The sequence below is a fragment of the Hyalella azteca genome, unplaced genomic scaffold (assembly GCF_000764305.2).
Source record: "Hyalella azteca isolate HAZT.00-mixed unplaced genomic scaffold, Hazt_2.0.2 contig6292, whole genome shotgun sequence".
NCBI lineage: Eukaryota > Metazoa > Arthropoda > Malacostraca > Amphipoda > Hyalellidae > Hyalella > Hyalella azteca.
The window spans coordinates 128,018-139,760 of record NW_025936455.1 but is presented as its reverse complement, the minus strand read 5'-3'; the positions used below and the strand labels follow the sequence as shown (position 1 = coordinate 139,760).

The 11,743-nt window shown below is 34.6% G+C and overlaps 2 protein-coding genes across 3 annotated transcripts; both read right to left on the bottom strand.

Moving 5' to 3' along the window:
• Window positions 1-1,953: 1,953 nt before the first annotated feature.
• LOC108677896 lies at window positions 1,954-5,635 on the bottom strand. 2 transcript variants are annotated; one of them, XM_047880795.1, is made up of 3 exons: window positions 5,613-5,635; window positions 4,832-5,019; window positions 1,954-4,392 (listed from the first exon to the last, which is right to left on the bottom strand). In XM_047880795.1, exons 2-3 carry the CDS (start codon window positions 4,997-4,999, stop codon window positions 3,865-3,867), a joined length of 696 nt encoding a protein of 231 aa, XP_047736751.1. In that variant the 5' UTR covers window positions 5,000-5,019; window positions 5,613-5,635; the 3' UTR covers window positions 1,954-3,864. The 2 variants fall into 2 exon arrangements, with proteins under 2 accessions (XP_047736751.1, XP_018021689.1); XM_018166200.2 differs by lacking the exon at window positions 5,613-5,635 and having other exon boundaries at window positions 4,832-5,077.
• Window positions 5,636-9,559: 3,924 nt separating this feature from the next.
• LOC108677898 lies at window positions 9,560-11,440 on the bottom strand. Its single transcript, XM_018166201.2, has 3 exons — window positions 11,425-11,440; window positions 10,926-11,113; window positions 9,560-10,368 (listed from the first exon to the last, which is right to left on the bottom strand). Exons 2-3 carry the CDS (start codon window positions 11,091-11,093, stop codon window positions 9,814-9,816), a joined length of 723 nt encoding a protein of 240 aa, XP_018021690.1. The 5' UTR covers window positions 11,094-11,113; window positions 11,425-11,440; the 3' UTR covers window positions 9,560-9,813.
• Window positions 11,441-11,743: the final 303 nt, after the last annotated feature.

The window sequence follows — 11,743 nt, the reverse complement described above, 5'->3', positions numbered from 1 at the left end:
AAATACGGTTCTCAACAAATGAATAAAATCACAATATAAATAAGATATCATCAGAATGATAATCATCAGCCATCGCCAGGCGCCACAGTGGTTCATCATAAATGAGTCATGAAGTGAACGGGATCGCATCCTTGCCTCCGGCTACCATTGCAGCCGCCAACACCGTTCAACCCGCTGCCCTGTATTGATTTTACACTCACATCACTAAGAACTAAATAAAACCTTATTTTTATTCGAGGGAACAACATTAGTCGTTCATGAAACGGTTCCATGCATCAGTAGTTAATCATNCTTGAACTCACTTGCTCTGCGAAGAGCATTTATATGCCACTCTCCATGAATACATCAAGATGATCATAGTGAAAGTTACGAAACGATAGATAGAAAGTCGATAATCCTGGTGGCATTCAATTGAGATGTTTAAGGTATTGTTGCTGGAGCCCAGTTATCATTACTCTCTAATAATATGCATTTAAAAATTACTTTTTAAAGACAACACTTCTAAAGAATCCGGGGCACCGATTTTACACATGTACAATTAATTTCTAATTATATTATCATATATTAAAAAAATAATTTACATTTTTTTAATTACTTTTTTTTAATTTTCCAAAATTATCTTTTCTGTCAATTAATACATGCTTTGTCTCCCATGGTTGAACTAGTAGTTTATAGTTCAACCATGTTGTCTCCGACTTAATGCAAGTGTGCAAAACTTCAGATCGATTGGACAGATAGAATTGTGTCAAATATTGATTATAAGTTATGTAGCAGAATTTTTTTCAATTTTTTAATATTGAAAGTAAATTTTTTTTATTTTTCAAAAATATTTATTCTGTCAATTGATTCATGCATTGTCTCCAACTTTACGCAATCATTGCTCTCTAAAAAGGATTATCACTTTCGATTATTGCCATCAAAAAAAAAAAAAAACAATAGCGATTTGCGAGCTAAGGTGATCGGCGATTTGAAACTGTTTCCAATAACTGACCGTGATTCAAACTATTCCATTATATAGTTTTTACGGTATATTCCTCTCGCAAAACACCTTCTTCACGCAAAAATGACTTAATTACTTTTGAAAGCCTAACAAATACGTTTTGAGTCTAATCACATATTTGTCGGTGTTGCCTCTTGCTATTACGTATACTTCTAGAAAAATATAGACCGTGGACGCTGATCCATCTCTAGAATTGTGGAGATATTTGTTATCGTGTTCGGGAAATGGTCATTTTTAAAATTGAATTGACAAAAATAAAAATACAATACAATATTGCAACTTACCCGATATGATTAGAGGAGAAATTACAAACTCTGAGTTCTTCGACGCGTGAGACTCTTGAATGTTAGATAACTTTTCAATCAAAATTATGCTCGTGTTTTAGAAAAATAATTCCTATTAAAGTTTTGGTAATTTGCAGCGATTTTAAAATTTAATAATGTCAAAAAGTCTTTGTCCGAATTCTACAATTACCGTCTGTTAATACGCTGCGTATTAATTAGCGTCCACAAAATCAACAGATAGAGCATAACACATAATTTGTGAACATGAAGCCTAAATTGTCCGTATTAAAAACAATAACTTAGGCATTTTTCCGATAGGTAGTTATTTCTTTCGTCTTTCAGGTAATACAGTCGTCGTCACGAATTGAATACAGTCGTGGTTAATCAATGTGTTTCAAATTTGTGAAAACTCAACACCTAATTTATGGTTAGTATCACAGCAGTACCTCTCTGTGATTCATAAGTTGAGCATCACCGCAATATTCAAGTGATGTGCAGCACTGGAACAACTACGAAAGAGACCAAATCACAAGACAAAAAAACATCCGAAGCGCAGGCCTACCGTACTGTTTTTTTCATCAAAAATGAACCCACATTGCACGTTTCGCACTAATAAAACACTGTATCTCGTTTCGATATAGTAAAATAATGAATGTATTCGAGCATCATATTTGATGACTTTTGATCGGCACGATTCAATGTTAACTATTGAGAATTAAGAGGTTGAGACATGGTATCAAATCCATTTATTAAAACTCTGTACAACACGACTAGCATTACAATGCAAGGGAAGTGAACATGAGCAATACGATCCAAATTATTTCCTATCTTCTACAAGGTAGTATACTAGCTGCGTCCTTGGGCGATTCTGTAATGTTTCGCTACCAACATTTCTTGCAATTTAAAAATAATGAAGAAGCACAGAAATACGGTAAATGCAGTTTAAACTTAAAATATCCTCGCTAGCTCACAGCCTTAGGGCATTTAGACATGTTGGTGCTCCTTCTCAAAGCCACTTTTGCCCCGGGCGTCATTCCTTGGAACAGAACCATCTATAACAATTGTTATAATAGGAATTCAAATAATAAAGCTGATCGAGTGTCCGCAGGGAGACCAAGAATCGATTCCTAAATTCTTTTAAAAAATCAGTAATATGTTGGCAAATTAAGTTACGAGAACATATATTAAAAAATTCCGATTTAATCGTAGGAACTACACCCTTGAGTACGAATTATTTTTATCAAGGCTCTTCAGACATTTTTACTTACATTGAATCCTGTTCCCGAAGACTGAATATATCGCTCCCGTGAATTTCGACTCAAGGTTTTCGCGATACGGGGGAGCCCTGAATGCGACGTATAGACCGATAAGAACGATTAATTATAGCTGCTTGCGTTATTCTGGTGCGTTGAGAACAAGAAATGATTTTGATGATTGGGTGAATGATTCCTTGTGTTTGGAAATTTACTTAAACATTTACGCTTCTTGAGATATCAAACTAAAGGTGGGTTATAAATAACGGAATGATATGGAAGGAAATATGCACAAAATTTGAACGAACATTGCACATGCAGCAACATTTCAACAAAGTTTTATAACGAACAATTCGTGCTAAAATCCACTAGCCTGTTTGAAAAATAACTATATGTATGAACAGAATAAATGGAACTAAATGAACTCAAATTTTAAACTCCAAAATACTTCCAGTGTGAATCGATTCTTGACCGAATTTACCCGCCTTGGCAATAAAGTCAATTTTAACTGAAAAAAGTCAAATCATAGTTTTAACGGCTGCTTGAAACTATGTGTGGGGGATCATCAAGTACTTTGTACGACATAATGAATTGGCAATATTCCTTTGTTTACCAAAAGGGCAGACCAACATCGGTAATAAAAAATAACAAACAAAACGGAATTACACCAAATGCAATTGCGTACAGGTTGAGTTAATGAACGGATAGTAATTGCTGAGAGCAAAATAAATCTACAGAAGGGAGAGCAAAATGGAATTCCTCTTTCATAAATAAAATTGACTTAAATCTGTTTGAAAATATCAAAAATAGATAAGATGGATTTGCTAAAAATGGCACAAACAATATGTTAACTGAATGCCATTTTAAGAGTGATAGAAACATCAACTTGTGCAACTGAAAAAAATATGAAAAAACTGTTATACAATGCATAGAATACGAATTTCGGATTCTTTTATTCATATAAGTAATGCGCAAATTTATAATTTCGAAAATAAAATGAGCATAAGGCGTTTTGAAGAAAAGCTACATATCCTGAAAGTCAGCATAACTTCGGCGGCAATTTCATACTGTCAAATAAAAAAATAATTGAGCTTAAGGTAAATCTACATTACATTTCTAGAAGGTTGGCCTAACATCACTCAATGCTAGCTAGAAGGAAAATGTAGTATATAGAGGTTTGAGCACCACTTTCGAAATAACGCATTACGGACTTTTTTCGTAACGAAAGACCATTAAATTTCCTTGTATATATGAGTTGTAATGAGGATCCTTAAGGTAGAGACGTTAACCATGTGTTATAATTTCTGAATAATATTTTACTTCCATGTTAGAAGATGTATTTCTTTTTGTATTGAGAGAGCACAAGTTTTCTGGTCTGCTTAGTCGAGAAATCCGACGGGCAGTGATCTCCAAAAAAATTATGACGATGACAGTATGATTTTTCGTATGGTCTTTTTTTACTATGTGTAGGAGTGTTGGCAGAGGAGTGATTATTAGCAATCAGCTTGCAATTTCTAAAAAGCCAATCCCGATTTTCCTTATCAGCTTCAATGGCGATTTCGACTCGGTGATCGTGTTCGTAGCTGTGTCCAGACTCGCACTGTATTGCGTGCCTCCAACGCGATCGTTTCAAAGGAGAACCGTACTCCTTGAAGTCTACCACTTCGAAGACGTTGTCATAATCATGCTCAGTGAACAGCACCCGCGTCGAAGTGTGGGTAGCAAACTCAATGCGGTCAATGTAGTAGAAATTGAATGAGAACCTTGCGTTAAGTTCGCACATTGAGATCGTGAAGCTAACGTTCCCGTACATGTTGTGTTCCTCAGGTGGCAGAGCGGGAGCGAACCACAAAACCTGTGAAAGTAAAAAGAATGAAAATAGAATGCACTGTTCTGAATGAACCACGGATGAAAATTTAAGATGATATTCAATCATTATTATAATTTGTGAACTTCAGTAGAATTTTACTTCACGTGAACGTGAATACGAGTGAATCTAGACAAAGATCAATGTATTTGTGAAGTAGGTACATTGATCACGCTTTTTATGTCCAATTAATCTTACATGAAAAGCTCGTAATGAAGACAGATTGATGGAATAACTCATTGAAAATTTTAAAGACTATTAAAAATATATAAATTTTTTGCTCATTGACCAATCGATTTCGATTCATTACATGTATTTCACAAATGAGAAAAAGAAGACATATTTACTGACTCCCTGATTTTGTATCGATATAATTCTTTCATTTCATTCATTTTAATCGTGACAGGATGAAAACAAGCAATCTCACCGAGTCCACGCTGTCAGTATCAACAACTTTGCTGCCGAGTCGGTGAGGAATTAGAGTCGATTTCCTGTAGCAGCGAGTGAAGTCGCTCAAGTGCATGCATCTGGAAATCTCGTCCAAATTGCCATACCGCACGCCATTTAGTGTCTCAGCTTCCAAGTGTTTTACCATTTTTCAGTAAATAAGGAAGTCTGCAGAAGTTTGTACGTTAGTAATAATTTGTAGATACTAAATATCAACAGGAACGATGTAACCTTGAGGCTTGAACCGACACACATTCAAAACGTACATACACTACCTCAGTTGAATACCGTTAGATCTCGTGTAAACAGATGCTACTGATACACTCATAAATTTCTCGATAGTCGTTGTATCTATACTACTACTAGAGTACTATTAATTAAATACTATTTTTTGCGATGATTTATATGAATTTTTCCGTTTGTCAGGGGTGAACTCTTCATTTGAGAATATATTACGGTCCTAACTCCTACAACTTCGTAACATTTCAAGCTCTCAAGCATTTACCTGAAGGTCTTGGTAAGGTTGGGGCAGTAATCGACCTACTGTTTTTCTAGCAAATGAGGATCGATGTACGTAAGTCAAATTCATATAAAGAGAGGGTACAGTCGGGAGAAATGAAAACTCCTAGGTTAAAAAAACTCAATAACAATTGCATTACAAATTTGAGTCGTTGCGAATCTGTTTTTGCAACTTCATTGCTCACAGTCACTGTAACACCAAAGTGCCTCTGCTGCCTCACACTGCTCAATCGTTTCCTCACCATCAATCGTTTTGGTATCCTAAATTGCTGACCAGCTTTAAGAACATAAATTTAACTCGAACCTAATTTTAGACTTGATTCAACGCCAAAATTAATTAATACAATTTACGCTGTTCAAAGAACAGTAATGGGATTTTATCTCTAAGAGCATGAAAACGCCCATCTTACCACTTACGATAGCCTCATGCAACTGACACTGTCAAGAGTCATGACTACGCTTTTTGATGCAACTCGCTGGATCCGAGTTATATATGACCGGATAACACGTTCAAACGTCGATACTATGTTATCGAAGTTCGTATGAAATTGATCCATCAATTTCTTATCGATGACTAAACTTTTATCGATATTGAATCCCGAGTGAATCACGAGATTATTTCGGTTCTTGTAGTTGTTTAGCCTTTCTTCTTGGCAAGATTATTTTTCATGATACTGTTGGGAGATTTTGCTGAAAAAATTAATTAGTGCTGAACTACCTTGACGCTTGATAATGAATTTTGGTATATTCTGAACCTTGTAAACATAATAAAAATCTCATTTTATAACCTGATTTTATATTGATTAAAACGGAAAATATTGTTCGACTAATTGAAAAAAAACTGATAATATCAGTATAAATAAAACTCATTTTCTGGTCTTTAAATAAGCTTGTTTTTTCAAACATATACAGGGATTTTTCCCTCCTCAAACAATGGTACAGATACCACAATATTCAATGTCTAACAGCTAACAGGCGTATATTTGAAAATGAATAATGCTCGTTTTGTACCATTTAATTATGCAAAAGTTATTTTAAAATACGGTGCATAAAAAATGGTTCATAAATTCATAAATCACAGGTCAAAAAGTGATTCAGCAACAAAAAAAATGTATGAATGATATGGTCTTCTATACAGGGTACATAATTCATTAGAATATATCATCATTTAAGTGCGGCTTTTTAATTTCCTTGTAAAAACTCAAATTTTCTGGAATTGGAATTTATTGACTCATCTTTATTGGGTTTCAATCCCCAAAAGTGTTGGTGGTGATTCACATAAAAAAAACACCAACGACTGGAGTGAACATACATATAAATGCCAGCGCAATCTCGTCATAGAAGATAAGTTAGTTGACGCATGCCTGCCCAATGAGAAGATGATGTCCAACCACGATGATGTCATAATGATATGATAATGATAACGTGCTGAAATATTGGGGAAAGGGAAAACACGTGTCCTTGTTATAGAATCGCATCTGAAATTAGTGACAGTTATGTATTAAATTTTACGAGTGACCCAAACCTATTTCATACACCTTTCTGCACCCAAGTGTAGAATGCAGGGATAACCGCACCGACAATTACACGGCCAATTTGCTGGTAAATTTATGCTTTCGATTTCAAACTAATTGTTTCTAATTTAATAAAAAAAATAGTTATCAGGATTCTGCCACAGATTCCATTAGAATGAGAACAAAAGTGACTGAATGTACAGGAATGGAATCTGTAATTTAGTCTAGATTCCATGAGTCGTTTCATACGACAACATAAACTGAAATAATAAATAATATCAAGTCAAAATCGGCCGGCGTATTGACTTGACAATAATTGACTTAGTGGTGGCAACTCCGCTCTCTAAATGCTTTTAACAGTGTAAACTTAAAAATTAAATTTTAATTCACTCATAGCCATGTTGGTGCTTTCCCGTTCATAAAGTTAATCCATTATTGCATTTAAAATTAGAGCACGTTGAATACAATTTTTTTCATTTCAACACCCACTTTTCAACTTGCAATATTTTGTTCGTTTTCTTCAGGGGTTAATATTGCTAAGTATAATTGAAGTGACAACCAGATAAGATTTTTCTTAATATCGACCAGCTGCAATGAAATTTATTACACATTCATAAACGGAATTTTAATGAATTTTTTTACTAATAGAGGGTTTGCAATGACTGTTCTTAAAATTCATTTTGCTTCAATTTGAAAATGAAATGACAGCATTGAAGATTAGTTGACGAGAATGACATTATCATATCTCTCGGATAAGCGATCGCCAGCTAGCGACGCCTTGTTAACCCGCTGTTTTTTCATAAATCTTTACATTCTTGAGAGTAATTCGAGTTAGTTCACACAAAACATGTTTAGGGATATCACCTTAGCCTGAAATCTTTTTTTTTTTTGATATTCGAATCATGAAGCAATGCAAGTGGGTGAGGGAAGAAGGGAGAATTCTAACAGAAATTAAAAGTGTATTTTGTAATATTGGTATTTCATTCATAAATGAAAATTCTTTTTCAATCAACTTTAAAACCCTTAATATAAATTCGAGGTCCTTGTTGATCGCTGGTTAATAGGGTCGTAAATTTAAACGCTTAGTATATTTTTTTACCGTGTTCCAAGTTTCCCTACGGTTCACATGAACATAAGAATTATCTAAAATATTCCAATGACAATTTTGATCCATTTTTACCTCCCGAAGATTGAATTACCTAACGCGGTGTCCTGCTTAAACGATCTAAGTGGTTACTGATAATAAACGCTATTATCAGAAAGTCGTAAGAGAAAGTATGTAGATATTTAAAAAATTTTGGCTAAAAATAAATGCTAAGTAACTAATTATGGAATTTTTGCATGCAAATTATGAAATTTTACCATAGAAATTGTGAATTTTTTGTATAAAAGTTATTAAATTGTTGTGCATAAATAACTATATTTTTTATAGAAATTATGTCATTTTTGCTTGAAAATTATGACATTTTTGCACAAAAATTATGCATTTTTTTAAACTTTTGGACCAAAATTTATGAATTATTTTTTGCACCAAATATTATAAATTTAAGACCACATTAACTGTTTACATTTTTGCGCAAAAACTATGAAATTTGTGCATTCAAATTTCGAAAGTTTTGTTATCAAATTTTGAAATTTTTGTATCGAATTTTTTATTTTTTTCATAAAAATTATGGAAGTTTTGCATAAAATATTGATTTTTTTGCATTAAAATTGTGAAATTTTGCGGAAAAATTATGAAATTTTTAGCATACAATATAGAACAATTTTGCACATGATAAATAAAAAATTTGTACTGGGACCGTTTTCGCACCATTAACTTATGAAAAATGAAAAACGCCTATTGATTGCTGGGAAATATTTTTAGGAATGATTTTAGTTTGATTAAAAACCATATAATGAGAGGAACAAATCATAAAAATTACAGTTAGTACAAATTGATTTACTGCTGAACAATTTTGACCATACTTATTCAAGTACATATTAATTTACATCCAACATTTTTCGACCAAACTTATTCAAACAGTTCACATAAAAATCCTGCTAATATGCACCGTTGCTCATTTGGCTAAAAATTTTAATAAAAATACGCACAATTAAGTATAAATCACCTAATGTATAAATGATAGCTGTATGCAACTAATAGATTATATTTGTCAGAAGTGAGCTAGAAACATCCACTACAGTTGATGGCAACAAAAATTTTTGGCCCTGTAAGTTTGAAGTTAAAGCCTAAAAAATAACTTTTCAACTGATAACTGAAGATATAAAATTATAGCTACAGTTGCTGCTAATTCATAAATTAGCAGCAACTGGGTCAAAAACAGATTTGAAATGCCTAGCACCATATCGAACCCGGTGGAAGTCTAGTAGTTACTTCAAACCTAGTAGTAGTCTAGTAGTTACTTCCTCAGTAATGAAAATATTCGGTCAAATGACACGATTTTAGATATTCTGTCAACAAGGCACAAAAAGGAAAAGAATCGGCGACAGGCCACATCAGGCCTACACTTCAGCGCCGAGATCACTATGTTATATTATGTTAAAAAAATTACAGGTAAAGGGTTTCAAATTATGCGCTAAAAATTTCCGGTGAATCAACCTCCATAATGCCTAGCACCATATCGAACCCGGTGGAAGTCTAGTAGCTACTTCAAACTATCGTCAGTCGTGAAATGATCCGGTCAAATGACACGATTTTAGATCTTCTGTGAACAAAACATGAACCAAAACTTTAACCATTTCCTTATTCGTTAACCGAATACCTCTGCACAGGAAGTATTACTATTTGTCCATGAAATTCAATTTAGTTCTACGTTCCAGTATTGCTTGCTGCTTCTGCTTCAGTTCCTGAACCAATGCGGGTCAAATCCGATCAGAAACACAATTTAAGTCGTACTAGACCAACTGCAAAAACTCAACCATAACTTCAAACTAGTATCTGGAATCGGTTGTAACTGGTCTCTTGCACGCAGTACTGCAAGCAAAGAATTGACCGGGTGTGTTCAGGGAAGAAATTCGACGGGCAAGGCCTACCAAACAAATTATAACGATGGCAAACATGTGGATCGTATCTTGCACGATTGTTAGAAAATGTAAGAATGTTGGCGCATGAGTGATTATTGGCAACCAAATCACAGCTCTCATACAGCCAATCTCGATCTTCTCTGTTGGCTTCAATAGCAATCTCGACTTTGTGGCTGTGATAGTCGCTGTATCCAGACTCGCATTGTATAGCATGCCTCCAACGCGATCGTTTCAACGGAGAACCGTACTCCTTGAAGTCTATCGTTTCGAAGACGTTATCATAGTTTTTCTCAGTGAAGAGCACTCGCGTCGATGTGTGGGTATCAAATTCAATGCGGTCAATGTAGTAGAAATTGAACGAGAAACTCCTCAACAGGTCACTCATTGAGATCGTGAAGCTAACGTTCCCGTACATGTTGTGGTACTCAGATGGCATAGCCGGAGAGAACCACAGCACCTGAAAATAGAGGATCCAGAAAATAAAAAAGATATGAATGCTAAAATGCACAAAATTGAACAAAAATCACAAAGATCTGTAAGCCTTAACAAACCCAGCTAAAATTCTAACAAAGTTATGTGTAGAGAAAGTTAACTGGTTGTGAACAACCCATGCATTTCAAGTTTTCCGCTTTGCATTCAAAGGTGAGAATGCAGTCTAATGAATTATTTGTTTACGATACCGCACCGTTGCGATTACAGAAAAATACTGACATTTTGGGTCAGTTTGTAGCAAATGAAGTTCAGTCAATAAATGTATCAATCAAAGTGCAATCACAATAAGTCACAGCCATTTTTTATAACGAGTGACAGCTTTTTCAGTCTTCAAATGCCAGACTAAGCGTTTCCATAAAATATAAGAAACAATAATTGAAAATTTTGTTCAAATGATGTGCTTCGAGTAGTCACTTTCCCTGCGTGATATTTTTGATGTTTTTAATTGCTCATGTTTCCAGAAGACAGCCAACTAGGGTATGCCAGTATCATGCACTTATCCACACACCCATGCAAACTCACAGGTTTCACGAAGCGGGTATCCACAATTTCGCTGTTGAGTCGGTGAGGAATGAGAGTCGACCGCCTGTAGCATCGGTCGAAGTCACTCAAATGCAAGCATCGGGAAATCTCGTCCAAATTAACGTACCGCACACCATCCAGAAGTTCTGCTTCCATGTGGTGGGCCATATTTACGGGAATTCAGAAGCCTGCAAAAGATTCATGTTTTAAGAACATTTTTTATACGAGGCATCGGGAACGCTATAAAACTGTAAAATTGTTCATTTTCAAAACAAAATATGATCACTATGCGGTTTCCGCTAGACCTGTAGTCTTATGATCTATAATTCTATATGTAGCAATGTTATAGATTTGTTTCAGTTATATTATGTGTAATTAGTCTTTAATTCTGTCTTGCATTACCAGCATTATCTCAAGCCACAATTACTAGCCAAATAATGATTAATGAGAATGAATTAATATTTTTAATGGCAGAAAAAGATCATCCGGTTAACCTTACCAGGCGAAAACCCCAAGTAAAATGAACATGAATCTTGCCGTCGGTCATACCCACTGCAGAAGATAAAGCATTGATAACTGTTATCTATTCCTGTTCTCATTGCTTTAAGCCTGATAGACAAGATACCAAAGTACTTAACCAAATAAGTGACCAGGAAAGCCTGCAAAATTGGCATCGAACAGGAGACCGTGACCGAGCACATCATGATAGGTACTGACGATAGGTGGACAGCAGAGCTTATGTTTATCGGTAATGACTGGATCTTGACGAATGAATTAATGATGTCGACAAAACGAATAGATTTTCTTGTGATAAAAAG

Excerpts from the sequence above, each read along its gene's own strand:
- LOC108677896 (XM_047880795.1), bottom strand. The coding sequence starts at position 4,999 with ATGGTAAAACACTTGGAAGCTGAGACACTAAATGGCGTGCGGTATGGC. Across the intron at positions 4,393-4,831 it reads ATACTGACAGCGTGGACTCG|GTTTTGTGGTTCGCTCCCGC; the intron begins GTGAGATTGCTT and ends TTACTTTCACAG.
- LOC108677898 (XM_018166201.2), bottom strand. The coding sequence starts at position 11,093 with ATGGCCCACCACATGGAAGCAGAACTTCTGGATGGTGTGCGGTACGTT. Across the intron at positions 10,369-10,925 it reads ATACCCGCTTCGTGAAACCT|GTGCTGTGGTTCTCTCCGGC; the intron begins GTGAGTTTGCAT and ends CTCTATTTTCAG.